This window comes from Acomys russatus, chromosome 13 (genome assembly GCF_903995435.1).
Source record: "Acomys russatus chromosome 13, mAcoRus1.1, whole genome shotgun sequence".
Taxonomy (NCBI): domain Eukaryota; kingdom Metazoa; phylum Chordata; class Mammalia; order Rodentia; family Muridae; genus Acomys; species Acomys russatus.
In genome coordinates, this window is record NC_067149.1 from 64201751 (window position 1) to 64228182 (window position 26432).

A 26432-nucleotide genomic window follows, 5' to 3' on the forward strand; every position below is an offset into this window, starting at 1 on the left:
AAATGTCACTCATTTCTATTGTATATGGGGCCTCCATTAACTTCTCAGATTTCACTTTTCATCTGGGTTTCCAAAAGTGCCGACTTTGAAATCATGCAGCCAGTCCCTAGAGTTGGCTTCTGCTGAATCAAAGCTGAGGCTAAAGTGATGACCTACCAAGATTCTCCACATAGAAATCATTTTTATAATCTAATAATGTTAACTTTACTGCTGTAATGATAACCAAGCTAGAACGTTATCTGTACAACAGTGGCATTAAAAGAACTAAGACAATTGTCAACTGATATAGGGTAAAGACTGATACTGTCTCTAATTAAAAACAAACAAGAACTGGTATCTTGTGGAAAAGCAATTGAGTTCTATAAGAAGCATAAGCAGCATTTACTTGTTTGGTTAACCTTTCCCTTCTGCTCTTTCTTCTTTTTCTCAGATATTTTTGGCAGCCCTCTCATACAGCTATATATGCAAGGCACTAGGTGGAATCTGTATGAAAAGTTCTATCACTCAAATAGAAAGAAGATTTGACATATCATCTTCCACTGCTGGTTTGATTGATGGAAGCTTCGAAATTGGTAATGTTTATTTCTATTTTACTACCCAGACTTACAGAGGAAAAAACAGTTCAGGTGTGCACTGTACAGTGCTTCTCAACCATGGATAGCTCTATCCTTTCTACAAAATATAGCAATATTTTGAGTCATTTTTGATGTCATATCTTAGGAAGCAGTGCTGGTGATGCTTAGGGGTTAAGATCAATGATTTCACTAAACATGAAAGGAGAATTTTGAAAGATTGATTTTTACATAGACACATGGCTTTCAAAATAAATCTGTGAGATTCCACCTTCCCTCTGACATGACAACTACATGTAAAGAAAAGGTGAGAGAGCTATACTTCCTTTGATTTAAGGAGCAAAGGAGATCACTGGAATATTCTCTATTGGATTTATGCTCTTTAACTCTGTGGGGTTTTGCTTTACAACACTGTAGATGTCACTCTCTTGTCTTCAGTTTGATTTTAATTTCTTCTTCCATGATATCCAAGCTTTATACAGTTACCCACAGGGACTCTTTTCTCACTGCAGGAAGCAGAAGCTAATTGCATCTGTTTCCTCTTTAATCATTTGGAGATCTTCACAACTTTGTCTATCCTATGGATTTCAAACATTTCCTATAAATTTGATGGTCCTTTTCTTTAAAACTTGACTTAAGACATATTTGACTCAGTATTTTATAAGTAATCCCATAAAGAAATAGCCATTTATTTCCTCATGAATCCTGGACATGTGTGATGCAGAGGGTATTTGACATTTTATGTATATTTCAGCATTCCACTTCCTTGTCTCTTTAAAAACCTGTATATGTGTGCATAGGTATAAGGATGTGCACATTTGTGAGGAAATTTCGGAGGCTGAATAGAGGTGTTGGATGTCCAGGAGCAGAGCTACCCAACATGGTTACAGGAAGCCTACACAGGTCCTTTAGAAAAGCAGCTAGTGCTCTTAGCCACTCAGGTATCTATCTCTCTAGCAGCTACAGTTTCACAATTAGAACGATAGTGATTTTCAATTTGTATTTATAGGGCGTTTCTTTGCCTACATGATTCTTGAAACTATGGCTCCAAATTTTATCTTTGCTTTTTCTTTAGTATACCTCCAACACACTTTTATTTATGAGTAAGAAGAGAATGAGGCTCTGCTTGTTGGAAATGTGTTTTCAGATGCTTACAGATTTAAGATCTTGGGGCTTGTAGCTCTGAGCACTGGTAACTAAAGACTCATGGCCACAACTTGTATGTTGGAGACAAGCTCCAGCTGCAAAGGTTCAGGTCTTGGGAAGGAATAGGGAGTCAGTTCAGAGTGAAGACACTGACCACCTATTGATTTTCAAGCAAACGGCCCATAATAGCTGGGGCTGTCTTTATTTAAACAATCACAATCCTACTTGCCTGAGCAATAACATCACTGGTTCTTTTATTTAAAGAAATCGTAACATCAGTATTATAAAAACCCCATTATTTGGAGGAGGAGGTCCCACCTCGGTCTTAGACCTAGGGGAGGGGAATAGATTGAAAGCAGGAGGGAGGAATGAGAGGATATAAGTGATGGGATAACAATTGAGTTGTAATCTGAACAAATTAATTAAATAAAAATCCCTCATTACAAAAATCCCCTAATAGTTTTCTTTTCTCCTTCCCTACATCCCCTGCTAAGTCAATCATCTCCCAACTTTATTTTTCACTAGACAGCACACTTTTAGCAAGCCAAAAATAAATGTCTAGTCAGGCATGTCTTGTGGACATGAGCACATACCCAACTGGCAGCAAATGAGGCTACATAGTTATGCAAGATGAGAGACAAATTAGCCATTTGTGGGTATAAGTCCATTCATCAAATAACACCTGTCTGCAACGATACTCTTCTTCTTCTTTTTTAAATAATATCTTTTATTTTTTAGATATACATTTATAACTACATAGAGCAAGAAGAACCACGAAACAATCAGGAAGTATATTAATGTTACATTCATAGTGTTTTGGCTATTTGTATTGGGCAAACTTGGAGAAAACATTTTCCTATCTTGTTGAGTCTAAAATTTTGAATGTACATCAATATATATCATATCTCATCTCTATCAATTTAAAACACTATCTAGGCCTAAGGCTGAAGATGAGGCTTCAATGTTATAAAGAGTTATGGATGACTGTTCAGGCAGCCAACTGTCTCTGTCATTTTTTTTTTTCAATTTGGAAGCTGCTAACCCGCACTTCCTGTTTACTCAGGTAATTAATTTTATTCCCTGTCAAGTCTCTGATAGAGTGGAAGACCAAATAGTTTAGTTTTATCATACTTTTAAACTGCAGACAGAGATATGCTCATTCTCCTGAAAAACATGCTCCTGATATGCACCTCTCAGTTCCCAATACCCTCTTCCCAAGAACCATTTTTTAAGTCTCTGTACATCAGACACAATTTCCCCATGTTCTATGTCTTCACCAGACACAGAGTCCTCAGAACAGTTATGTAAGCAGGACCCACTTCTGCCCACAGTTGGCACAGACTCACTTAGTGTGACTATAGCCATTTCTCTAGGGCCATTATCATGTGTCCCAAAATACTCAGGATTAAGGGTAGCACAGAGGCCACCAAATTCACTTGCCAAATGGAAAGGGGTTTCCGTGGGCCCCGCCACAGTGGAATCCCACCAGTGAAGCACTCACGTGCTGTTCCCTGCAGATGTTGCCTGACCACCGCCACTTGTAGTTCTAAATGCTTAGTATAGATGCTTGTTGCTCTGAGCTCTGGGCACTGAAAGTGCAGCAATAGATAGGTTGGCCTCACACACCAAATGTCTGGCATCAACGCCCTTGGGTGGCTCTGTAGATCTTCTCTTCTTCCTGTTTTCTGCTATCTTCTCTTGTTTTCTATCTTGTATAATTAGAATTCATACACTTTTCTTTTTTCTATTTTTAACTTTTCAATACTTTTTCTCCTTAGTCTGCCACTTCTGATCTTATGAATCAGTACTCTTACATCAGAAAGGATACTGCACTTTCCCAAGTCTCTCCTATACCCAGTTAATTCTTCAGTCGTTACTTCACGTATTTTTTGTTGTTGTTGTTGTTATTGTTGTTGGTTTGTTTTGTTTTTGCTGGTCTTTTTTTTTTTTTTTTGTAATTTTGTGTCACTTTTTTTTTTCTACCAAATATATGGTAACTCACTGTACCTATCTATTTACTATTTATATGAAACTCCAGGAAGGTTAGAATTGACTTGCATAGAGTTCTTTTTATCTTTTTCCCCCTTTGTTGAGCTAGATAATTACCAACCAATGTTACATTTCAAATAGTCTTTCCTTACAGACATTTTACCAAAGCTCTTAATTAGATAACTTTTAAAATATGAGCTCTGATGGTACCTCTGCCCTCATATGTGTTTTGATTATTAATGTGTTTTTAGCACCTGCCTGCAACCTTGTTGGTGATTTATTCATATATGATACTTTTGGGTGGAAATACCATGGCAGGCTCATGTTAGGTCTTTAAAGAATGCCAGGAATGTATGAAAACTCTATTAATTAATATTTTTCTCTCCCATTAGGAGGACTTTTATCCATTTTTCTCATCTTAGTATAATCTAGTCAACTTGAAATTCCTCAAAAAAATCTGATTCAACAATATTGTCAAACAATTCAAGTGTGTTCTATTATTCCCAAACAATATTTTACAGAGTGGTACAAAGCATAGAGTGAGTACACACACACACACACACACACACACACACACACACACACACATGATTTTAAAGAAAAAATGAATAAATCTGCAACAAAAAATAAAACAAAATTTTCTCAATTTCATACTTTTCTGTGGTCAGTTTAATTAAGGTGAGTTTCTCCTGGTCAGTCAACCTGAGGAAGTGCCAAGAGCTTTCTCTCTTTATTCTACTTGAAGCCTTCCATTCATTCTACCATACACATTGCCCCTCATTATTTGCTGTGATGAATCAAATTGACAATACTTGGTTTCATTATAGGGAATTTGTTAGTCATTGTATTTGTGAGTTACTTTGGATCCAAACTACACAGACCGAAGCTGATTGGAATCGGATGTTTCATCATGGGTGTAGGGGCGATTCTGACTGCGTTGCCGCATTTCTTCATGGGATAGTAAGTATGCGATAATCAAACCTCAAAGTAGAATAATTCCACAAATGCTATGACTATAGCTAGCTCTCCACCAAGAGGTGGGGCGTGGAAATCATCCACTCTATCCATGCAGGAGTTAAAACTTACCTGATCTTGTGCTAAGAAGAGACCAAGTGCTCAGCCCTAAATGGGACTAAAGAGAACATAGGTTCTGAAATGTCAGGACCCATTTCTGACAAGTACACACACACACACACACACACACACACACACACACACACACACACACACACATTACCTTTGTCACACTTGGCATTCATACTTGTCACCATGTTACTATCGTATTCTTCTTATATTTGAACATTCAAGGATTTTTCTTTTTCTGATTTTCATAATCTTATGCTCTTTTAACTTATTTCTCCCTGTGTGGCCTCTTCGCCATGCACATACTTTACTTTCGTGCCTAATTCCAAAATGTCTGCATCTTTCTATTTCCTATCTTCAGCCTAACTCCCTGCAATTATTCACATGACGTATTTGCTTTAAATCCAGCCACCATTCACATGAGGTGACTATTTATAACACTCAGTGTCTTTGTATCAATTTTCCATGTCTATATTTCTCCTGGGCATTCACAAGACTTTTCCATTCATGTGTCAACAGCCTGAACTCACTATTTTTGCCATTGGCTGCTTGTTTTTATAGCCGTTCATCTAGTAGCTTTTCTTAGTACTCCGAAGATACTCAGGCCAAAGTCGAGGGCTCCACCCTAAGTTATAGATTCCCTGAAGCACACATGCACACACACACACACACACATGCACACACACACATGCACACACACACACACACACACACACACACACACAGCCCAGCAGTCCCAAAGATATTACTCATTTCACATCCGTTTGTCAACGTGAACATCAATGTCATTAACCTCAGATGAAACCAACTGTCTGGAAATTTTCCCTTCAGTTTCAGTTCTATTATTTTAAAATATTTGGTTAGTATCTTTATTTTTGGGGTATGAGTGTTTGGCTTGTGTATATGTATGTGTGCCACATGCATGCGGACCTTGTAGAAGCCAGAAAAAGGTAGTAGATCGCAAAGGTATTAGAACTGGCACTACAGGTAGTGATGAGCCTCCTGACATGGGATCATGAGGAAGACCAGCCAGTGCTCTTTACCGCTGAGCCATCCCTCCAGCCTCCCAGCTCTACTACTCTAATTAATATTCAATAATAGAATATACTTTTAAAATACAAATCTAATTGTCCTAATTTTGCTTAAAACTCCCAATTAACTAGAACAAATTTTCAAACTTCAGCTCCCAGCTTACCGGTGGATCAGCAAACAGCCTTCAGGTTACTGAGACCACTATGTGTTGTAAGATAGAGTTGAATAATATAAAATATGTGCAGGGATAAGTTCTACACTGCAATAGCATCCTTCAAGTTGTACATATTTGTGTGAGTGTGCATATACGCTATGGCAGACATACAAAAATGCAACTATTATAAGTCACAAAAATTTTGAAAGGTCTCGCCTGTGGGTCAATCATATGTAAACTCACATGTACTTGTGGACTGGTCAGTGACTGGATCCTTGCGTGTCCTACCCTCACTTTCCACTTGTCCCCACAATTGACAAACTGATAAAGCTGCTGTTCTCCATGGGTGTAAATGTTTTACTTTTACATGCACTAGTCCTACAGCTTTGTGTATTTTTCTCTGGCCTCTCTCTCTTAGACCCCCGATCATCACTAAAATTCATCTCACATGTTCTGTACATGGCAAAGTCTCCTCATATCCACCCCTTTCCCAACCTTCAAGCACAGCTAATGGTCCCTTTCCTTTATGACAATGCAGGACCTTAGATATTGAATTTACACGAGAGTCCCCAAGTACAAAAACTATGCATTTTGTTTCTAGTTTGAAGCGGAGTAGAGTGCCTGGCATGCACTTGGTTATCCTTCACAGAGGTACAGGATACTTAGTATTTCTCAGATTACGGCATATGTACCTACTCTGATTCTATCCCATTTTTTGCTCTTGCATTCTCCTTGGTCAAGCTGAAATGCACTAGAATTTATTAAGGCTTCAGAGAGTCGGACATTAGCCCATGTGTGTGTGTGTGTGTGTGTGTGTGTGTGTGTGTGTGTGTGTGTGTGTACATCTGTAAAGTAAAATCTGGTGTTTTAGAGAAAAGGTAGAAGAATTAGCATGCATTAAAGACTGATTTGAAAACACAGCTCTTTGGTGTATTAAATATAACTCATCAGGAAGTTTATACTACTCACATCTTTAAAAATAATTCAAAACAATGATTACACTCAGCTAGCAGTTTACAAAACAGACAGGGGAAGCCAGAAGTTTTTCCATCATATGCAGTGTATCATCTGTCATAGGCTTGCATCAAGGTGATCATCCAACTTGCCCAAGTGACCCTGAAGAACCTCACTTATTGGGCCTCCCCCCCCCCATTTTACTGTTATCCGTTATTTCTCCTAAAATTGAGACCTGAAAATTATCAGAGGATTCTCATTAACACTGAGAAGAGAAAGTTACAACTAATAGTTTCTGTGGAAAGTGAAAATCCTTGGTAGATAAATGAAATGTTAAGTCTAGCGGTGTCCTTATAGTTACAGGTACTCAACAGAAAATGACATCAACTCTCTAGAAAACTCCACATTGATGTGTTTGGTCAACCAAACTGCGTCATTCACTGAGACCTCACCTGGGATAGTGAAGAAAGGTAAGAAATAACAGTAACAGTGAATCATATTTGAAACTTTGTATGTATAATATATCTACACAAATTTTTGTAAGACTTATAAGCACAAAATTTATTAAGAACAATAATGCATTTGACCTCAATATGCAGACATAATCATAGTGTGAACATGTGATACAGAAAGGGTCTTTAGAAATGGCTAAGGATTATTTCAGTCGGAACTTGGGGAAGAACATTTGCATGTAAAATAAAGGTATAAGAATTGGCTGTGTGTGTGTGTGTCTGAAATTCCAGCAGTCGGGGGTTGAAGCAGAAGGATTGTGCCTTTGAGGCCAACCTGTCTCACCAAACAACTTAAACAAACAAAGGAGGGGTGCTTTTTGCAATTGAATATTTAAAAAAACTATTCTAATAAGAAAATACAGACTAACATTCTAGCTCATTCTACTTATATCAGACATGGGAAGATTAAAAATAAAATAAATGAGAAAATTCTTTAAGTTTTTGTGTTGTTGTGAGTGTATAAATTTATCACTTTTTTTGGAAGTTATTTTTTTTTAACATTTATTAAACAAAATAATTTTACTTAATTCTTTGTTATTCTATTGTTACTGATCAATCTTGATAAAATAATAAGTAATATACTTAAAGGCTTATTTATAGTTACAGTCAAGACATCTGTTTGTGAGAAAAGAAAAAAACTGAATTATTTTACAACTATAAATATAAAATTCGGACCTGGAAAGAATGCTCAGCAGTTAAATGCCCTGGTTCAATTTCCAGCAGCCACACGGCATCTCACAATCACAACTCAGTTCTAGGGGATCCACCACCCTCTTCTGGTCTTGGAGGGTACTGCTTACATATAGTGCACATTCATAAATATAAAATAAAAATGAAAGAACTATATATGTTCTGGTATGGTTATTCCTCACGACATTGTAAAATCCTGACACAATATACAACAAAGAGAAAATAAACAGGGTTGCTTTAGCACAGCGCTAGCTGTGAAGGTGATACTTACAAACTGGATATTTAATTTTACATTGTATATAAGAAATCTGTATATTATATGTGTGCCAAATATGGAAAATGAATAGCAAACATTAAATAATTTTCTTTGTGTAGAGAGATTTCAGATTATGCTTGTTTTCTGTATTTTTTTCTTTTTTCCCCATTGTGTATTTTTGTTTCTTCATACGTTACAGATTGAATAGAAATCACTTAAAATTAAAAAAAGAAAGCAAAAACAACTGAGTGCTACAACATTCCAGAAACAATTATCAGTCTAATTTTGTAGAATTTCTGGTATCAGTGTTGTAATTGATGTTTAAAATAAAACATAATTTTTGTCTATACAGGTTGTGAAAAGGAATCCAAGTCCTACATGTGGATTTATGTCTTGATGGGGAACATGCTTCGTGGGATAGGGGAAACACCAATAGTGCCCCTTGGAGTTTCCTACATTGATGACTTTGCAGAAGAAGGGCACTCTTCTATGTACTTAGGTAAAGTACGGAATGTATTAAATTCAGTACTTAATTTCTCTGGGTCTAAGTTTGAAATGGTAGCTTTGCTAAGTTAATTCTTTTAAATTATTTTTATACATTTATTTATTTTATTTTATGTCTATAAATTTTTTGCCTGCATTTATGTCTGTGTTCCACATGTATAAAGTTCCTAAGAAGGTCAAGAAGAGGGTCTCAGATTTCCTGGAACTGAATTTACAGATGGCTCTGAGCTTCCATGTCCCTGCTGGGAATTGAATTCAGGTCTTCTGGAAGAGACCCCCACCACCCTTTCTTTTAACCACTGAGCTATCTCTCCACCTCCCTAAGAAAATTCACATCCCTAGGAAAAAAAATTATTTGGAGAAATATATTGTGTAACATTACATTTTAAAACCTGCTGTAGAAAACCCACGTGTTTACCAGTTCAGTGTGAACCAAATCTCAGCATGGAGACAGGAGGTGGGCACATCCCTGGCTAAGGGGCCATTAGCACTTGGTAGCTACCGGAAGTCAGTTTTATTTAACAGTGTGGCCCATGATGGTTTTACCATGCCCTGGTGAAGGCCTCTATCAAGAGCATTCAGGCAGCAAAAGCCGTAATTGATGAGTTTTGCAGAGAGGAGAATGCACACATTTGGGTAGGTAAGGAAGTGGGGATGGATCTGGGATGCATAGATGTGGCAAGGATAATGAAAATTTGCTGGTTTAGGGAAAGAGCTATGTGTACATGGATTCTGACTGTATGGTTTTGAAATTCTTGCAGGTATTCTGCATAGTGTAGCAATGATTGGTCCAATCCTTGGCTTTATCTTTTCATCTGTGTCTGCTCGGTTATATGTAGACGTTGGATTCGTAGACCTGAGTAAGTAATATCAGAAAAGAGACCATGAGAGTGTTACACTATTTTTGTACCGTTTGGTCTACACAGTAACTGACAGAGGGAGACTGAAGCATACTTTTAGTCTGTCAGTTCTATGCTGGGCAGAAATCTAAACTGATACAAATCTACCCTAAACTAAACAAACTACCCCAAACCTCATAACTTACTCATACTCCAAGCACTGGCCACTGTGGTGATCCTAGGGCCATTTCTCTCCCTGACCTTGTCAAAGCTCCCCAGTCCTCTCCCAACCCTCAAACTTTCTCCTCCCTTCCAGGAAGTCCCGCCTTCCACTTCCTCTCCTTCCACCCAGCTGATTGGCTAAACAGTGCTTTATTGATGGTTGATACATTCATTCAGCATTCCTCCACAGGAGAGTATCTTTCAAATTACAGATTTAATTCTTTCAATATTCCCTTAATTGTTGTTTTAGAAATTATAAGTGGCAGGGCTGGAGAGATGACTCAGAGGTTAAGGGCACTGACTGCGCCTCCAGAGGTCCTGAGTTCAATTCTCATCAACCACGTGGTGGTTCACAACCATCTATAATGTGATCTGATGCCCTCTTCTGGCCGGCAGGTATATATGCAGGCAGATCACTTTATTCATAATAAATAAATAAATAAATCTTTAAAAAAAGAAGTTATAAATGGCAAGGATGTATTCATAGTTATAACAAAATAAATTACATCTCTTGCTTATGTCAAGCTTCTGCAAGTCGGTATAAAATGGGGCATTTAGAATAATCTTATTTTAGATGACTAGATCTAAAACAAACTGTGTACACAGTCAAATCACTTGCACCTTCACCTTCACTTGGTGGTGGATTGTATTTTAAAATGCGGGAATTATAGATTGAAGCTTCTGGGAGATGCTGTGAGGCTGTGGCATTGGAGGATGGCTGGAGGGGTAGAGCATCTCCAGCATGGGCCTAAGTTTGGTGCTATCCCTGTACTTAACAGAGGGTGTGGCATGTGCTCCCTTTCAATTAGAAGATGAAAGAGTGCTTACTAGGTGATCTTTATGGCCATCCTCTTCTCTCAAAGCAAGCTTTCCATCTTATGTCAGAGAAACTGGCCAACGTGTGGGAACTGTCTCAACCTCAAGCCCCCCTTCCAATAAATATCACATGTGTTATCTTTCCCCCTCAAAGTCAGTAAAAAGTATATCTACCCTCAACCCATCCACCTTAGGTATTAGATCTTAATTCTACATCTTCACGATCTTGCTACATCAGTCTTTCAGCAGATTCCACCCTGGTCGTCTGCTCTCATTGCCACAAAGCACTGTCAAGTCTCTGCAGTCTTTTTTTTTTTTTTTTTTTTTTTTTTTACATACATGATGTTCTTATGTCCGCAAACCACTTTGTATCTGGGTTTCTATTTTTCTAATTTCTCTTCATAGACCTATATCTTCGCAAAAAAATCTGAATTTAGAAGACATCTCATTTCTCCCATCCCATCCAATTTTCAGCTGTAATCTGTTTTCATTGCCTCATGAAACAGTCAAGTAACTTTAAAAAAAAAACCCATTTGCGCACTTTTTTATTCTTAGATGTCTAAATAAACACCCGTGTCTCAACATGGCAGAGACTGGGCTCATGATCTCACTCTAAAAACTTGTATTCTTTCCCATAGTCATTCTCTTTATGGATAGCTTAGCCTTAACTATATTGATGGAATCATCACATAACCTTCCTGACTAACCTGACTAGAGCCTCGGCCTCATTTGCTCATCGTGTTTACAGAATAATCCCTCTAAAAAAATCTGAACCACACTTATGAACATATAGGTATTTCAGATTAATCTTGAGTATGGTAGCCAGGTTCTTCACAACCAGACACACACTTCTTTGTGACTATTTGTACTTTCATAATTTGACTCTCTTTCTTCTTTCCTACTGGTCTCTCATTTGTAATCCTTGCAGTAAACACGAGCACTGCCTGTGGGTCTCTCCAAAGGCCCTTTTGTCTCACAGTCCTGAATCTTCCAGGGGAGAGGTCTTTCCCCCTTTCCAGTAGCATATTTCCGAGAGTGTCATACAAGATATGCCTCCTCTAAGAGGCCCCACTTCACTGATCACCAAATGCTACTCAGATAATCTCTTTAAACATTGTAGGAAGACATTGATATTAACATATAAATGGCCAGTTTGAAAACAAATATGATTTTCTATCCCATTAGGACTCCAATGACTTCAAAGGATTGATTTCTAAAATAGAGTTGACAACACTGTTGGCCAACAGAACCCATAAACTTCCAAGTGTTTTCAATAAAAATGCAGATTAATTAAACCATTTCTTTTCATTAATTTCTGAGTTCATACTTGTTTTTTAAGACTCATATAGAGCCGAGTGAGTTTTTTTGGTATTAGTTCAGAAATGTTCTGTTATTTTTGGAAATAATTTTCTGTATTGTATTAAAATTCTTGGGAATTAGATGTACACAATGGATAACTAGATCTTTTTGCATCTCTTCTTATTCAATAATGGATATTTATAGGTTTTTGCATCCTTAGTTAACACTTGATGCATTAAAAGTGGGACTGTTTTCATAATTTTATTTCCAGACAGTTCTTTGATAGTATACAAAGGTGGTTTTTTTTTCTGTAATGTTGTATTCAACAATTTCACAGCAAAAGTTATGACACATCTACTATGATTAGGAGTATTGTCTCTGTGTCTAATGTCAGGCCCACATTGAGTGAGTCTGGGATTATCTCCTCATGAGTACTCAGAAAGATTTTGAGAAGGATTGGAGTTAGGTCTTTTCTGAGTGTTAGGCACTAGGCAGAGGGATCCAGTGAACCCATTTGGTCTGAGTTTTTCTTTGTGTTCTTGGTCCTGTGTCCTCGCTAGACATTGACCTGTCCCAGGTTTCCACCAATTCATAGTTTAGATTTTGAAGGTTGTATTTCTTTAAAAATTTCTTCCTATTTTAATGATTATCAACAGACTTACATTCATCATCCACAGGAATGTTAGCTGATAGCTAACATTAACATGTCATTCCTCTTCACACTGCAAAGGAAAATACAAATAAAAGAAAAATGGTAAAAGCTGCTTTCTGCTGAGGACCTTCTCTGGGTTCCTTTTAAATTTAGGTTTTTACTGTGTTGTTCCTTTCTTAGTGCTTCCTGTATCTGCTACCAATAGGCTGCATATGCATCAACTAGAAGTGAGAGAATGGAGCCTTCCGGCTTCTTGGAAATGATGCTAACTTTCCCTCTGGTGCTATCCTGACCTCGGGAGGTGGTACCTGTAACTGTTTTCAGATCATGATGACTACTCATGTCCTGCCTTGGTAGTTGAATCATCTTTGAGGTTAAATACTTGATGCTGAAAATTCTCCAGTTACAATTGAGTCTGTTCTGTGCTAAACTATAATAACCTGACTTGTTCCTGACAACAGAAATTGTAAGATACCATCAAATGACCCATCCCTACTTCTAAGTTGAGAAATTACTAACAAAAATTTTGTATTTTAGGATTGATGAAATATGGTTTGCTTTTTTTTATCTGTGGAGGCCAGCAGTCTTATCAACATTGTCCTATTCTCATTCATTGCAGAAAGTATCCGAATAACTCCTAAGGATGCTCGTTGGGTTGGTGCCTGGTGGCTCAATTTCATTGCGATGGGACTATTATCGATTATTTCTTCCATACCCTTCTTTTTTCTACCCAAAATTCCAAAGACATCACAGAAGGAAAGGAAAAACTCAGCATCTCTACATGTACTGAAAATAGAAGAAGAAAAGAATCTCAAGGCTAATTTGACCAAACAGGAGAAACAAGCTCCTGTCAACCTGACTGGTAAGGATTTCACAGTCAATCAATGTCCTGATGTTAATCCCACTGAAATCTAAGAACATTTCAAAACAATATATCCAACCCATGTATCTAGCTTTCTTCTGCACTAAAGTTTGCTTAACTCTTTCTAAAATTCCTATTCCCCATCTTAGTTACTTTTCTATTTCCATGAAGAGACATCATGACCAAGGCAACATATAAAAGAAAGTACTAAATTTGGGGACTCACAGTTCTTGAGAACTGGAGTCCATGACCATCATGACAGGGTGCATGACAGCAGGCAGTCAGGCATTCTGTGAGGAGAGTAACTGAGAACTTACATCTTGATCCACAACCATGAGCGAGAGAAAGGGAGAAAGGTGGGCGGGGGAGAGTTTAATGGGAATGGTGTTAGATTTGGAAAACTCAAGTCCGCCTGTGGTGGCATACCTCTTTCAACAACTATAAACCAAGTATTCAAACATGAGCCTACAAAGGCTGACTTCTTTCAAACCACCATATTTTCTGATTATGTACAAATAATAAGATTAGATTTGTGGTTTTTAATAGTGGAGAAAACAAGGCCAGGGAGATGGCTCAGTGACTAGAAGCACTTGTCCTGAGGGTGATTTCAGTAACAGGCAGAGAAAAGTAGTTGAACAATCAGGCTTTGGCAACAGTTTTCAAATTGGAAGGAAGAGGGGAGAAGGACATAGGGAGGGCAAGGGTAAGGGTAGCACATGAGAACAAAGTATATTGAAATATATTGATGGGAATGCTACAATTTAAGGCTATTTATTTACATTTAAAAAATTTATTCAGATTACATCCTGACTGTTATCCCCTCATTTGTGTCTCCTGTCTCCTCACCCCTTTCTCTCTCTATTTCCGTCCCCTAGACCTCTATAGGAGGGGACCTCCTCATCCACCATCACAGCCTACCAGGTCTCATCCAGATAGCCTGCTTCCCCTTCTTCTGAGCGCTCACAGGCCTTCCCACCAAGGGGAAGTGGTCAAACTGGGGGCACCAGAGTTCATGCCAGAGTCAGTTCCCGTTTTCCCCACATCTGTGGAGAATGAGCTGTCCATTGGCTATATCTGAACAGGGGGTCTATGTTTACTGCATGCACTGATCTTGGTTGGTTCAGTAGTTTGTGCAGGCACACCCCTCTGTGCCCCCCTGACCCCGCCCAGATCCGCATGCTTTGATGGTCTTCTTGTGGGGCTCCTGGACCCTCTGGGTCTTTCTATCTTCCTGTTCTTTCATATTACTTTCACCTGGAGTCCTGTAACGAGTCCCATAGTCCCATCATCTAACATAAACTTTTAACTTTAAAAAAAAAAAAAAAAAAGGAGGATCAATCAGCCTGTATTGATGAAATAGAACAAAACAACACCAGTTATTGTGGCTCTGGGGATCGTGAGTTCAAGGCTAACCTGGACTATGAGACCAAGGCAAACCTGTCTCAAAAATATCACCAACCAAAACTAAACCAATGAAAAAATGTATAATGGTTTATGTTGTTCATGAATTTAAAGAATCCAGAATCATCCAGAAGACAAGCCTCTGAGCATGTGTGTGAGGACTTGTTGCTACAGTTAGAGTAACTGAAATGCAAAGAACCCATCTGGTTGTGGACAGCACTATTCAAAGGGCTCGGGTTTTTAATAGAATGAAAAAGAGAAACAAGCTGAGTACTCACCTCTCCCTGCTTCCTGGCTGTGGATGCTGTGTGAAGAGCTACCTCAGCCTTTATTATGACTTCCTTTCCCTTTAAAGCTGATTATGTCAGGGTATTTTTTTTTTTTTCAGAACAACAGTACAAGTAAGTGTAACAAAGACATAACCCCTTGGAAACCTTTTCAAGTTGACGTTGGAATCAAAGGACAAACTCCTTGCTGTGCCTCAAGTCTCTCCTCTTCTCAGTTCTTTCACTTCTACATTTGATTGCTTTCTTCTCTCTGTAATTCCAACTCAAGAACAATTCTGTGCTGCAGCCAACTGTGATGCTTGGTTTATAATAGAGGATATATCAGGAGAAGAGAGTTTGATTTGGTCTTTAAGAGTAAGTTGTTACACTTAACAGAGACCATGGTTTTGTTTCGTTTTTATTCCTAGTCTTAGGAATTAACTCAGAGCTTTAAGCACGCTAGGCAAGGGTTCTATGCCCCCAAGGTTTTGAAACTGAATGAAGACATTAAAAAGAGCATGCCATGGACCTGGAGGGACAGCTCAGTGATTGCAAGAGCCCTCCATAAAGGCTCATAACTGTCTGTAACTCCAGCTCCGTGGGATCCAATGCCGTTTTCTGACCTCCAGGGACAACCACATACATGGATACAGACAGATAAGCAAACAATATGGCTGTTGTTGATGATGATGTTTAAAGCATACCAAGAAATTTCCAGCCAGCCAGGTATAGTGGCACGTGGCTCAGATCACAGCCCTTAGAAGGCAAAGTTGTCTTTGTTAATGCTCCTGTGTTAGCGTAGCCTGGGACTCATTATTGTCCTCTGCTTCCTGTTCTTTTGTCCTAAGCAGGTGGCTTCAGTGCTGTCAGGCTTGGCGAGGTAGTGCTTTAGGCAGGTCACTTCAGTGCCACAGTATTAGTGGGGACGTGTTTTAGGGAGATGGTTTCAATGCAGCTATATTCGCTGGGGCAGTGCTTTGTAGAAAAGCAGCGTTCCAAGGAACAAAGTGTTATAGTCCTTGTTGTAAATTCATACTTACAATTTTTGAACATCAGTGTCCTTATTCCTATGGTCACAGATTATTTTAATTTCTATTTAATAAATCACTTTATTAATGTAAGAATCACATTATTAAATTCTGACAATAGAAAACGTCACATGCAAGATTTATGTTTCACATTTCAATATATTTTCTGGTGTCCAATTCAAAACCAAGTGTGTGTTTGAGCGAACAGGTAAATGGAGTGAAAGGTATGAAAAACTGAGAATGTGAAGAACTGCCAACTATCCACTGAATAAAGCAAGTCACAAAAGAAAAAAAGACAAAAAAAAAAAAAGCTAGTTTTGACAAAAAAATAATTAACCAAATACATAATATAAATATGGAAATTCTTAAAGAAATACATTCATGATCCTGTTTTGAGCAAGATTTCAGAGCACTCACTTTCTGTTCTATATATTTATATAATTTTAAACCGCATATATAACAAGTAGAAGATTAGGATGTGGGAATGTTTCAGTGCATTACAATGTTTTCTTCACTATTGTTTTTTCAAGGTTTTCTACAGTCTCTGAAAAGCATCCTTACCAACCATATATTCCTTATATTCTTGGTACTTACTTTGCTACAAATCAGCAGCTTTATTGGCAGCTTTACCTACTTGTTCAAGTTTATAGAGCAACAGTTCGGCCAGTCAGCATCTCAGGCCAACTTTCTGTTAGGTAAGACAACGGCTTTCCAGTTTGTTTTGTAGATAATGTATAAACTTAGGACAAGGCCACTATACTGTATGGCTAAGGGGAAATTTTTTAATGTACACATGAGCAAGAGAACATCCATAGGCACCTGGAAGAGTCCAGAACAGAGAGAAAAAGAAGTAGACTAACCATGATCAGCAGACTGGACCTAGCTAGGGCTACCTATGAGAGAGGTAAAAAATGGCTGAGGGTAAAAAAAATAAAGAAAACATAGTGAGAGAAACAGGGGCATAGCATAGAGAAAGAAAAGAAGGAAGGAAGCAGAGGGATTGGGTGAGAATATATCAAAATAGCAGGGTGATAAGGAGAATGGGTATCTGGAGGTGGGTGGAGGAAGTTTAGGGTATGGGAAGAGGTGAACAGTGCTATAGTGATGTGTGTGTGTGTGTGTGTGTGTGTGTGTGTGTGTGTGTGTGTGTGTATCTATCTATAGTGTATATATACTTGTGATACTGAGGGAGTCTGGAGGCCGTCATGAGCTTTGGTATGCCAATAGACACCACAGAGAGTGATATGAGAGAAACAATTCCTTTAGTAGAGGAAACCACATGTTCTTGAGGGATGCTGGCTTTTATCTAGTCAGCAGAAATCTTCCTAAAATCCAGATTGAGCTCATTTCTGGATATTTGGAATTCCCTTTGGGGAATTAGAGTTCCCTTTGGACCTGACAGGGGGTACAATACAGAATCTGGGCCCTGGAAACCTGCACTCACCTGTACCCCACTGATGCAGAAACACACACACACACACACACACACACACAAATAAACAACGAAATAATCAAAATAGTAAAAAATTTTTAGATTGTGAAGTCTTGATAAATTTTCATTATTATTTTCTGGAGTCAGGTGTCCCTCAGACATTCAATGCCAGCATCTGTCTGCTGTTAGCAGATAAAGAGGCCCTTATTTTGGAGGAAGGCATTGCTCTTCACATAGGGCATGGTCTTTCATCTCCATTCTGGTCAGTCATTTCTACTTTAGAAGCAACAGAGTTAACGGGCTTATGTAGAAGCATAGCATTTTATATGTAAAGACTTCAGAGGAATCTTTCTTACGTAGTTACAACATTTTTCTCTTATTTCCAGGGGTCATAACCATACCTGCTATGTCAACTGGAATGTTTATTGGAGGATATATTGTTAAAAGATTCAAACTGACTGTTATTGGAATTGTCAAGTTTGCATTTTTCACCACCTTCATGTCCTATGCGTTCCAACTATTATATTTCCCTCTACTCTGTGAAAACAAAGCATTTGCTGGCCTAACCTTGACCTATGATGGGTTTGTATATATAATTTTATCAACAGAAGGATGTGTTAACTCCAATGAGAAGAGTGTGTGTGAGAAGAGTAGGGCTCAAAGCAGTTTCCATTAAACTTTAGTTAGTAAGATTCACAACTTATGAATTCTCCAAATAATCTCTATTTGAGATCTCTCAAGAGCAGAGATTTCTCTTTCAAAGAAATCGTTTCTCCTATAAAGAAAACTGGGAGGTCATGGTCTCTTGTCATTTTAAAAGTATTTGCAATGTACAATAGGTACTTGGTCATGGGTACATTTGTCCCCCTTGGACAGACATATAGTTTATACAACCAACAATGTCTGTACCTTATTACCTCACTGACTCTCATGGCTCAAATTTAGAGTTTCAGACCCCAAATCTCTCAGTCTTCCCCATTGCAATCTTGGCTATGTTATGAAAGGATATACAGGCACCTTTCACAGCCCTGGCTGGACAACCTTTATCCAGAATTCATTTAAACCTGTATAAGAGAGCAGTCCTTATCCCAAACTTGATTTTCATTCTCTGTGAACTGGCCCTGCTACTGTCCCATTAGAAGTAGACATGCAGGTGTCTCAGGTGTGACCATACATTTTGCCTTTTCACTCTTACCACATAATGTAAAGCATTCCTAGCACTCCAGCTTCCCTAAGGCCAGGGCCTGGAGTCTCCTGTGTAGACCTCTTATCATCTTCTAACTGTAGCTAGAAACTTGGGAAGGCTCACCCACTGGAGACAAATGCAGAGTCTCCATCAATTCTCTCTAGCATTGGAGTTTTCTTACCACTAGCCTTTCCCTTCCCTTCCCTTCCCTTCCCGTCCCTTCCCTTCCCTTCCCTTCCTTTTCCTTCCCTTCCCCCCTCCCCTCCCTTCCCTTCCTTCCAGTCTCGTCCCTTCCTTCTCGTCTTCCTTCCTTCCCTCCCTTCCCCTCCCCTCCCTTCCCTTCCCTTCTCTTCCCTTCCCTTCCTTTCCCTTTTCCTTCCCTTCCCTTTTCTCTTCCCTCCCCTTCCTTTTCCCTCCTCTCCTCTCTCCTTCCTTTCCCTCCCCTCCCCTCCCCTCCATTTTTCCTAGCTTCATTTCCTCCTTTCCTCCCCTCTGTACTTACTTCTTCCTGCAGTTCCAGTCTCCATTCTCTCCCCATCTCTTCCTCCTCCTCCAATTTTTTCTTTCTAACTTCTTCTTATGCTTTCTTTCCCTCCCTCTTCCTTCACCCCCATCTCTGTCTCCCTTTAACATATGTCTATCTATTATATCTTTCCAGAATGAACCCAGTGGACTCTCATACAGATGTCCCACTTTCTTATTGCAACTTAGACTGCAGTTGTGACAAAAATCAATGGGAACCCATTTGTGGGAAGAATGGAGTGACTTACATTTCACCTTGTCTGGCGGGATGCAAATCTCGTGGTGATAAGAACAACAGTACTGTGAGTATCATTTTATTTTCCACCTTCCCTTGATCATAACTGCACATTAGATTTCATAGTTACTTATCACATTTTTTTTAGAGCTAAGAGTTCTAGTCTAAGTTAAAAAAATAGGTTGTTATATGGTCTGTGGTTATGAAGGCTGAGAGATTATTAAAAATTCACCCGAAGTCTTGCTTGGAACCATCAGATTTTTCTGTTCCTTAAGTTCTATTTTGAGATCACTTCACTTCCAACTCTTCATTTTCAAGAGTCAGAATATTGCCTTTTGGAAGCTGAATGTATTTAGGGTTTTGAAAGCTTTTTATGATACAAACATCTAACTGTCACCACTGAGAATTATTTTATACCTCAGATGCTAAAGAAAGATATTAAATAAACATAATCTTCTGTTGATGTACATGAGTATAAATCTGTAATCCCAACCCTTTTGACTTCCTGAAAATCAGTACCTACTTCATGATCATCTGACTGTCCAATTCTCACCTGTCAGTTTGACATTCCCTAAAATTAGCACTTCTACCCAGATAATCTAATATTCTTTTCACATATGCCCAATAAATGCCATGCCATGCCATCTCATTTTCATTCAAATATCCTTTCCTTGTGAACTATGAAATACCTCAATACTTGCTGACTCGCAAGCATGGAAATCACGTATGGTCATGTGCGTACCGCCACTCTACACAACATCTCACAAACATTGGGTATATAAACAGTTATGGTTTTATGTTTTTGAGACAGCGATTTGCTATGTAGTTGAGGCTACCCCTGAACTCAGGATCTTTCTGCCTCAGCTTCTTAAGTGCTGGGATTACAGATGTGCACTGCCTCACTTGACATGATCCTTTTTCCACCACTGCCTTTGTGGGTCAATCCATTTGTATAAGTGGTTGTCATTTTAGATTTTTGCCCCTCTCAAACTGTCAAATGCCTTTATTCTCTGGGCAAGGGTAATTCTTTCCAAAGGCATGTGGCTGACATAGAGCAGGAATCTTTAAATAAAGAGGTAAGGAAGTAAATGTAATACAGAAAGCAAAAGTGAGAGGAATACTACTATGAAAAAGAACTTGTCTGAATGAAGAAATCATAAAGAGTTTCAAACACTAATTTATTCAATTATATTATAACTTTGAAATTGGAAATGAATTAAGAACCAGGAGCAAATTACATTGTCTTGCTCAGAAACAAGTGTAGAGTACTATACTGTCTTTCATTTATTAAATAACTGTGATCTTTGGAAGTTTTAAAAACTGTAAACACTTTTGGCAAAATGGAAGAACCTTTTAAAAATAAAATGGGATGTATTTATAGCACTGTCACATTTTGCAAACATATTCAATAACATTTCCAAAACTGTCTTTTAGGTATTCTATGATTGCAGTTGTATCAGCGACTCTGGTTTCCAGAACACAAACCACTCAGCACACTTTGGTGAATGCCCAAAAGTCAATTGCAAAACCAAATATTACTTGTATATACTTTTTCAAGTCATACATTCTTATTTCGTTGCAATGGGAAGCACTTCGTTTATCTTGATTCTGATGAAGTGAGTATACTTTCTTTTTGTGTGCACTTCTACTTGGGTGCATGTGTGGTTGCAGGTACATGTGTGGGTGCCCAATTAAAACTTATATAATTATCTGTGACATCAGTCCTCAAACACCTTCAACCTCCACTCTGAAAGCCATGTCAGGGATGCTTCTGAAATTTCAAGGATCTACCAGTCACCTCCCAGACCACAGGGAACACAGATGAATTCTGGGAACCCACATACAGATTTCACATTTGTTAGCCAAGAGATTTACTGACTGAGCTTTCTCCCCATTCTGAGCATGAATTGTTAAAGCATCTATATTAACCATGTATATTTAGATATAATTGATTATATAATATATGATAAGATTATAAATTATATATCATAATGAAGATTATAAGTATACTCATTGATGTTTATTGCCTTATATTTGAGACCTAAGCTCATATCTTGCTGCATTTTAATTATCCAAGAGCACATGTTCCTGTGATTATTTTATTAGTTCAATACTATAAATAGCAATAATTTTTCATATGGTTCTTTCATGAGGAAGTCTAGATTCTGTGAACTCTCAGATTGCTAGGCACCTAAAATATAGGATTCTTGGAAATTGTCTCAATTCTAAGAGTCTTTCTTTAATTTTAAAAGAACTATTATACTGTTTCATTATGTCTTGAGAATGATTTATTTATCTTCATGAAAGAAACACATTTGGAAACTTGATAAGCTTAAATATAAGTCAATACTAATACTTCTATGACGCAGAGATGACTTATCAATTAAGAGTGCTTGCTGAACTTCCAGAGGACCTGAGTTCAGTTCTCAGCACCTACCTCAAGTATTTCACACCCACTTATAACTGCAGTTCTAAGAGATCTGACCACCATCTTCTCAGCTCTGAGGGCACACACCCTAACAATTATATATTAATAAAAATAAATTTTATTAAAATTTTAAAATAGTAATATTATTTCATAAGTTTTAATTTACCCACAGAATGACTTTTGATCCAATATTTCATAGTAGCCTGTAGGCAGGAGAAAAAAAATATGAAATGAGTTGAGTTGTTCAGTTTTTAGACAAATATTTTGTCAAACTACTGTGCTTGAAGAACAGTTCAAGCTTAGTTAATAGGTAAGGTCCTGTGGCCATACATCTCAGAGTATAGCAGCAAAGACCACCATGAACCAAATTATCATTAAAATCATCCTAATGCTATAGAAAAAGCATTGCTGTGAAGGTGAGAGAAAAAGGGACCTTGTTTAAGATAGGCCAGTAACTGTGAACGTATTAAAGACACATCTTTAAAAAGTATCATTTTGATACCATGGTGTAAACCAGTGGGTAGATGAAGGCTTTAGGAGGGAATTGGATTCATGTTTTAAACCACAGCACTGGGAAAAGTTAAAGTGTTGTATTTGGAAGAGAAAAGTAGTTGATTTGTGGAGAGTGTTGAGAAGAGTGTGGAACAAATGTAATGGGAGGACTCGGAAGGCAACAGGTGATACAAACTCCATTTGTCCAAGTCCATCTCAGTCACATCTAAAACCAAAACTATGTAACATTTGTGTTGACCTTCAAAACGTATTTATGTATGATGACCTGGGTTAATATCTATTTATACTTTTGAACTCTGAATTGATGACAATTCCCTAAAAGCCAAGATAAAGGAGAAGGGAGGTTTTACTTCTTGCTGAAATAAGGATAGACATTTGAATAGCATCTATACTTGTTTAAATTCTATTCTGACCGCATACTGTATCAAGACATTTCATAGGGTCAGTCAGTCTCCCCTAATATAAAAAATTTGTCTACTTATTCAAGATTTATTAAGTTTATTAAGTTTATTAAGTTTCACAAAATCTCCTCAGAACTCATAGAACAAAAATATTAATCTCAAATGCTCAACAAAGGGCTATTTAAGAACTTTTAAAACTTAAGTTCCAGAGATATGGATCAAAGACAAGGACTTGGATAACAATGAAGCCACCATCTCTCCCTTTTCTAAATCGCCTTGATAAATCTGACATTTGAGAAAGATATTTCGGTGAATAAGCCAAGTCCTCATTCCTTTCCAATGGTTTTCTTCATCTTACTTACAAATTAAACAAAAATAAAAAAATAAAAAATGGAAACAAAGAAACCTGTCTATTAGAATTGTAGCCATGCCTTTCTGTCCCTTGGGTACAATGTGCCCCTCACTGAGCTAGCACTGTCTGTTACCAAACACTCTGTATTTGCTTTCTCTTCTAGTATATAACTATGATGTTTTAAATATTATTATACCATGTTTGTTTTCCATGTTTAATTGTATAAGCTCTCTTGAATACTTTATTTATTTATTCACTTATTTTTGAGGCAGGGTTTCACTATGCTGCCCAGGCTGGTCATATCATGTGGCTCAAGTGGCCTTTGTGTCTTAGTGACCATAATCCTTGGGTTGATTGGGAATGACCAGCATTCTGGAATATCCTTAAAAACCTCAGTAAGTGATATATTTTCCTCAAGGATCAAGGATGAGTCAGTTGACAAGTAAGCTGAGGTTCAAAGTGCTAATACATATTGGATTTTCACAACACATGTGGAGAACTGTTATCTCTTATCAGACAAGGAAATGGAGGCAAATGAGGTGAAGTGAGTTCTCCCACATGGCTGAATGACATATCTACCTAGCCCTCTGAACCAAAAAGCATCAAGTAGTTTAGGGCAATGAAAAATATATTATTGATTCAATATTTCAGTAAAAATATTCAAGCATAAGTTACATTCCACCCGATGCATTGCCTTACACAATTTCATTTTTACAAATATGAATGAGATTTTTAAAAAATAGAAGTAGAGGAGCCACCTGCTTACTAAATGCAGAAAGATGGAATTATGCAAATGGCTTTGTAGATATAAAAATATGTTTCATTTTACAAACTTAAGCATTATTTAATTTACATTTGTTTATGTGTATGTGTGTTTTGGTGTATGGGTGTGCCTATATTAGTGTATGTGCCTGAAGAGGCCAGAAGAGCATGTTGTATGCCCTCCAGCTAAAGTTACAAGTGCGGGTAAAGCTGCCAGTGTGGGTGCTGGGAACTGAAAGTTGGTGCTTCACAGGAACATCAAGGATGCTTAATGCCATGCCACTTCTCAAACTCTAAATAATTGTATTTCTAAGCATGATGCTAACATGCTTTTTGCCTTTAACATAATAGTGACATACATGAGAGTTCAGAATACATAACTTTCTTGGACTTTTCTGGTTATAGTATGTAACTTTATGTACTACACCAGTAAACTTCTCTGTTAACAACAGTCATAGATATAAAGGTGCAGGGTGTGTGTTGAGACCTATACCTAGATGCAGGTATCTGGTATTTTCCCAGGGTACCGGATGAATGGACCACAGAAAATCAATGTCCATAAGGTCATCATAAACCTGACTACAGGTATTCGCACAGCATTTTATAGAATAAAACATAAACGTACCAAGCCAGGCTTGGTAACTCACGCATGTAATCTCAGTAGTTTAGGAGGCTGAAGTAAGACGGTTGCTGAGAATTAAAAAACAACCTGGGCTACAGAGTATCAACATATTTTTCTTTTAACTAAATAAAAATGTTTTCTGGACTCTCTTGAAATTATAGCATCATGAATTGTAACACAAATTTTCAAATCTTATTTAATACATGTTTCCTAATGCCTCTCTCTGGGCTATGGCTTTTATATTCTCCCAGAGTCTTGGAATTCCACTAACTCCAGCTGGCAAAGGCCACACCCATCTTGGAGGTGCATGAGGATGTTATCAGCTGGCATAGAGCATACCCCACACAGGGGACTTGTCAGCTGTGGACAAACTAAAGCAGCCTAATATCCCACACTTGGGATTAAAAAAAATCATCTTTATATAACATAACAGTTTTTTCATAACTGAGTTTTTAATATATACCAAGACTTCCACTATATGCCCCCTTTTGTTTAAAAATGTCTTTTCTCTAACATTAATAAGTGATATACAACAAAATAATTATGAAAAATTATGAGTAAGAATTACATTTGCAACATCCAGTACATTGGTATTTGGCATTCTTGGAAAAAGCATTCTATTATCTATGCTATCTTGGTGAGTCCAAAGTTCTATACTTAAATCATTTTTTGTAACTTGCATTTATCAAACATCTTGTTAGACCTAAACCATTGTCTTATTTCCTAAACAACTAAGCTTAATTGTAGTAAAAGTGTGACTATCTAGTCTTTAACCCCATCAGAGACAGTAGAAGGAAATAATATTACCTAAGTATGTAGGAAACATAGAGGAAGCAACTTCCAGGGCAAAAGAAATGACAGAGACAGCTGACTGCCTGGACAGCCACCAGAGGTTTCTCTCTGTCATCAGGGCATCCAATCCTCAGCCTGTCATCCAGGAATATCTGACAGACTCTTCTGTGAAACCAGAATCTTGAAGGATTGGTGTACTTAGTCTCTGCAAAGTTGGACAGTCAATTTCCCAGTGTCCTGCTTGTTCACTGTTTAGACAGATAGCCTGTCAGCAGTCAAGATAAAGAGTTTTTTCCCCCAGTGGGTTTCTTGCCACATTTGTTTCTTTGATGCCCCACATCTTCTCTGAAGTAGATTAAGCTTGCTTCCAGGAGCACAGGTATCTCCAGATCAGAAAAGCCTTTTATATATATTTTAAAACATCTTTAAATACCATATTCTGTAGATCTCTGAAGTGTTTGAGCACTTCCAATTCTTTTCATAAAGTGTGAACATAAACATTTGCTTTTAGGATTTTGTTATTCATTTCTCCCAAGTAGTTACCACAGCTCTTTGCTAATCTTCATTGATTATCTACAATGACATAATTTCAGTATTAATAAGAATCTCTACAATTTCAGCTAAGTCTGTTCCTGACAATTGACATAGAATTAATTCAGAAATTATTTCTATGTATGTCTTCATTTTTCACTTTGTTTATGCTCTAAGAAAATCCATTCCATAATTCTATATTCCCTTTGCATAGTGAGCTCAGTAGGAGAAAGAGTTGAAGACAAAATAGCCAAAATACAATCAAGTTTAGGATCAATTCGATCCATATATGCGTCTTACAGTCTTTGACCTACCAGAGTTAACTCTGTTTCTGCTTCAGCTGTTAAACATCTTGACTGTTTAAATCTGAATCTCCTTG

At 37.7% G+C, this 26432-nt stretch overlaps 1 protein-coding gene across 1 annotated transcript in view; it reads left to right on the top strand.

Moving 5' to 3' along the window:
• Window positions 1–406: 406 nt before the first annotated feature.
• The window catches only part of Slco1b3 (solute carrier organic anion transporter family member 1B3), a gene marked incomplete at its 5' end in the record, with an annotated part of 35513 nt that continues 9487 nt past the window's right edge, over window positions 407–26432 (top strand). The window contains 10 exons of the mRNA XM_051155688.1: window positions 407–572; window positions 4535–4667; window positions 7288–7400; window positions 8741–8887; window positions 9654–9752; window positions 13340–13582; window positions 16808–16972; window positions 18096–18291; window positions 19554–19719; window positions 21087–21268. Coding sequence (XP_051011645.1) covers window positions 407–572; window positions 4535–4667; window positions 7288–7400; window positions 8741–8887; window positions 9654–9752; window positions 13340–13582; window positions 16808–16972; window positions 18096–18291; window positions 19554–19719; window positions 21087–21268 — 1610 coding nt within the window. The remainder of the gene's footprint in view (window positions 573–4534; window positions 4668–7287; window positions 7401–8740; window positions 8888–9653; window positions 9753–13339; window positions 13583–16807; window positions 16973–18095; window positions 18292–19553; window positions 19720–21086; window positions 21269–26432) is intronic.